Below are 3,653 nucleotides of genomic sequence, written 5' to 3' on the forward strand. Positions count from 1 at the left end.
GCGAGGGCCAATAAACATGCCTCGTATTAAACGATTAAAGCAATGGCCATGTTTTAATGCTTTGCTATATGCATTGTAATATTTCTTTTCTTGCAAAGCTGTAGAACAACAAAATGCAGAATAGGGTTACGGTTATCCATCGCTCTCTCGTCTACTACTGTATTAAAACTCTACTTACGTTTCTCTTGTACGTGTTGGTTGTTATGGCTGCCGTCGATCGTATTTGCTGGCGCTATATCGTTGTTGGTTTGATTCAGTTGAAACCGTTCAAGGATACTTTTGATCCAATTTCTCGCTATTGATGTCGGCGATTTCTGCTGCCGGAGAACGATTTCGATATTCTTTTTGGTCATTGTAACTAGGCCATCATTTCCGCTTAAGGTTGCGATATACAGTGACTTCTTAAAGTTATCCAGAGCCTGATCGATCTTGCCTTGGTGACTATAGACAACTCCTATGTTGTTATATGAGTTGGCAACATCAGGGTGATTGTGACCAAGGACTGACAATCGAATTTGCAGTGACTTGTCATGCATATCCATAGCCTGATCGATCTTGGCTTGGTCAAGATAGACACATCCTATGCTGTGATATGACCACGCAACATCAGGATGATTGTGACCAAGGACTGACAATCGAATTTGCAGTGACTTGTTATACATCTCCACAGCCTGATCGTACTTGCCTTGGTCATGATAGACAACTCCTATGTTGTGATATGACTGCGCAACATCGGGATGATTGTGACCAAGGACTGACAATCGAATTTGCAGTGACTTGTCATGCATCTCCATAGCCTGATCGTACTGGCACAAGTTCCAGTAGACGCGCCCAATTTGATGATAACTATCGGCAAGACGAGTATCCTTTTCGTCTAACCATTTTAATTTCATTTTCAACGATTTCTTACCGTCTTGCAGTGCTCCGTTGTAATCCCCCTGGCGTCTCTTAATCTCGCTTTTTCTTAGTAAACATTGAGCCATGCGCACTTTATCTTGCAGTTTAGTAGCCACAGTTTGTCCCTTTTCACTCCAATCAACAGCTTCCTTGAATTGATATTGTAAAGTGTAAATGTCACAAAGACCAAGATAAATATCGCATGCAAGTCGATCAATATCCGCACTAGGATTCGACAACGAAGCAATCGCATCGACAGCTTGTGTATAACAAGATAGTCCGTCCACCAACTGGAAGGCAGCCTTGTACGAGTTGCCCTTTTCGTACAGTGATTGTATACGGGTATGGTGAGGAAGCCCACTCGTGGAAGAGACAGATTCATCATCAGCCATCTTTTCCTGCACTCAATTCAATAGTATGTTAGTTAAAGACTTGAACGACAGGTTAGAGACAAATAAGATTGAAATCAAGCTTCGTTGCAACCATTCATGACTAATCATCGGATCGATATTATCTCTCTGCATTAATGAGGTCATGTCGGAATGGTTGTACTTGCGTGCTAGTCGTAGTTCAACACAACAACATCAATTATTCCATTATAGACAATTTTCAAGCATCAACAAATCAACTTCTACAATATCGTCTATCAATTTCGCATGGAAGATTATCCGAAAATCATTCAATCAATCTCTGTAGCTGATTACTGAAGACAACGCTATCGAACAATCGTGTGCTGGCATCAATCAATACCAAACTAAATCCAAGGAGTAGACTAATTTACGTGATGAGGTTATGTCGGAATGGTTGTATGTGCGTGCCAGTCGTAGTTTAAACACAACAACATCAATTATTCCATTATAGACAATTTTCAAGCATCAATAAATCAACTTTTACAATGTCGCTATCCATTCCGCATGGAAGATTATCCGAAAATTATTCAATCAATCTCTGTGGGTGATTACTGAAGATAACGCTATCGAACAATCGTGTGCTGGCATCAAAATCAATACCAAACTAAATCCAAGGAGTAGACTAATTTACGTGTACATTAACAAAATTCTCTCCAGCTTACAAATACATTATACTCATAATCATAATGACCATCAAACAACGATCGTTTTACTCTAATAGATAATGGCAAAATGCATGCTAGCCACATCAATGATAGTGCAAAATAAGAAAGGATGCTTATAATATAGTTTCGTTGGCGTCGTTTACCTATCTTTCATTTCTATTTTTACTTGAAATACAATGTATAAGGATGGATACCCAAACGGAATAGGTCACTTACCAATAGATGTTTTAAAAATCGGCTAATAACAACTTGATGATTTTGCTGTGACGTCGATTTAATTCTATCAATCCGACTGCGCGCTGCTTATTGCAAATAGGAGCAAGTGGATAAAAAGAGAATCGACAGGTGACATAAAACTCTACTCGGCTAAACAGCTCTATCCCACTGCATATACACTAAATACACGCTTTGATTACAGCGATTACAGACTACTAACTCATTGGTTATTTCGTACCTATAAGTAGTCCTTGCAAAGTCCTGCATGAGGAAGGGCACTATTGATAACCATGAAGCTTGCTTGGCTAGAAATCCCAGTTGAACCTGCGGCCATGCCGCGCTTTTACTCTTTAGTCTCATGTGGATGATGTAATAGCCGACGGATAAAGGTTGCTATAGTAACTGCGCCATTAAGTTAGGGTTTTATTAATTAACTTATGCTTTGCTAGGTCTTCTATATTATATTGCTGTACCGCGTACAGGTAGTCCTTTCTTTAGTATATAGTTTATATCGCTATATTATGATCTTATGGTGACGCCTAAATTAAACTACTTAATTCAATCTATTGACGAAAAATTGAATGTATACTCAAAGCTCTCGAGGCTGACCATTGACTGAACTACTGACCTTTAAATTTCTACATTATCCATGATGGACACTTGTTGATTACTTAAGTATGTGGGCTCTCTCTGCATAAGGTAGATGCACCGTAAGTGTCCACCAAAATGGGTAATAGCCTTAAATATCCTTTAATTGTAACTCTGAATTATTAATATATACGTTAAAATACCTATACAGAACAGAAAAAAGATACTAAAGTTCATATACAATCATCTTAGCAGGATTCTATAAAATGCCTTTAGAAGGTGTATTTGCATAAACCTTGTTATGAGCTGCGGTTCTCGTTTGCAAAAATTAATTTAAGGACATATTTCTACTATCGTATTTTTGTTGATAAGAAATATTCTTCATTCTGTTCTATTCAGTCTTGGTAACCCTAAAATCCTAATCAAAAACTAAATATCCGTGCCAATCAATTATTGTAATACCGCTACTTTATGTAGCATATGAATATAATGCACTTTATTCCTATACGATTTTTTAGTGGGTTACTTCTCATTCTACCTTCGACTCGAATCATGTCCCAAACCGTAAAGTGAGACAACTAAATATTGGTAAAGGGCTACAATTAGAGGTAAATTTATGTTATTTTTAAATAAAATTAGGTTTCTTTGCAATGACTTATACATAGTCATAAGACCTTATGAAATTAAAACAGCTCTAATTTGTATTAGTTTATTAAACACGAGTTTAAGATTAACCTACGAGTATCTTCCCTACCGAATTTCTATGTCTTGTTAGCTTAGTAAGCCGTCAATCATGCTTATAATGTTGTCATTTCGTTGTGGACAGGAATAAAATGTTAAAAACTTAATAATTTTCACATCAGCAGATTCTACACAA

The 3,653-nt window shown here is 37.3% G+C and overlaps 1 protein-coding gene across 1 annotated transcript; it reads right to left on the minus strand.

Moving 5' to 3' along the window:
* Nucleotides 1–386: 386 nt before the first annotated feature.
* Nucleotides 387–776, minus strand: TRIADDRAFT_6557 (uncharacterized protein; the record flags this gene model as incomplete). The annotated part of the gene is made up of 1 exon (XM_002118088.1): nucleotides 387–776. A coding segment is annotated over one exon (390 nt), but the record flags the coding sequence as incomplete, so codon positions are not given.
* Nucleotides 777–3,653: the final 2,877 nt, after the last annotated feature.

Source organism: Trichoplax adhaerens, genomic scaffold (genome assembly GCF_000150275.1).
Source record: "Trichoplax adhaerens TRIADscaffold_36 genomic scaffold, whole genome shotgun sequence".
Lineage (NCBI taxonomy): Eukaryota > Metazoa > Placozoa > Uniplacotomia > Trichoplacea > Trichoplacidae > Trichoplax > Trichoplax adhaerens.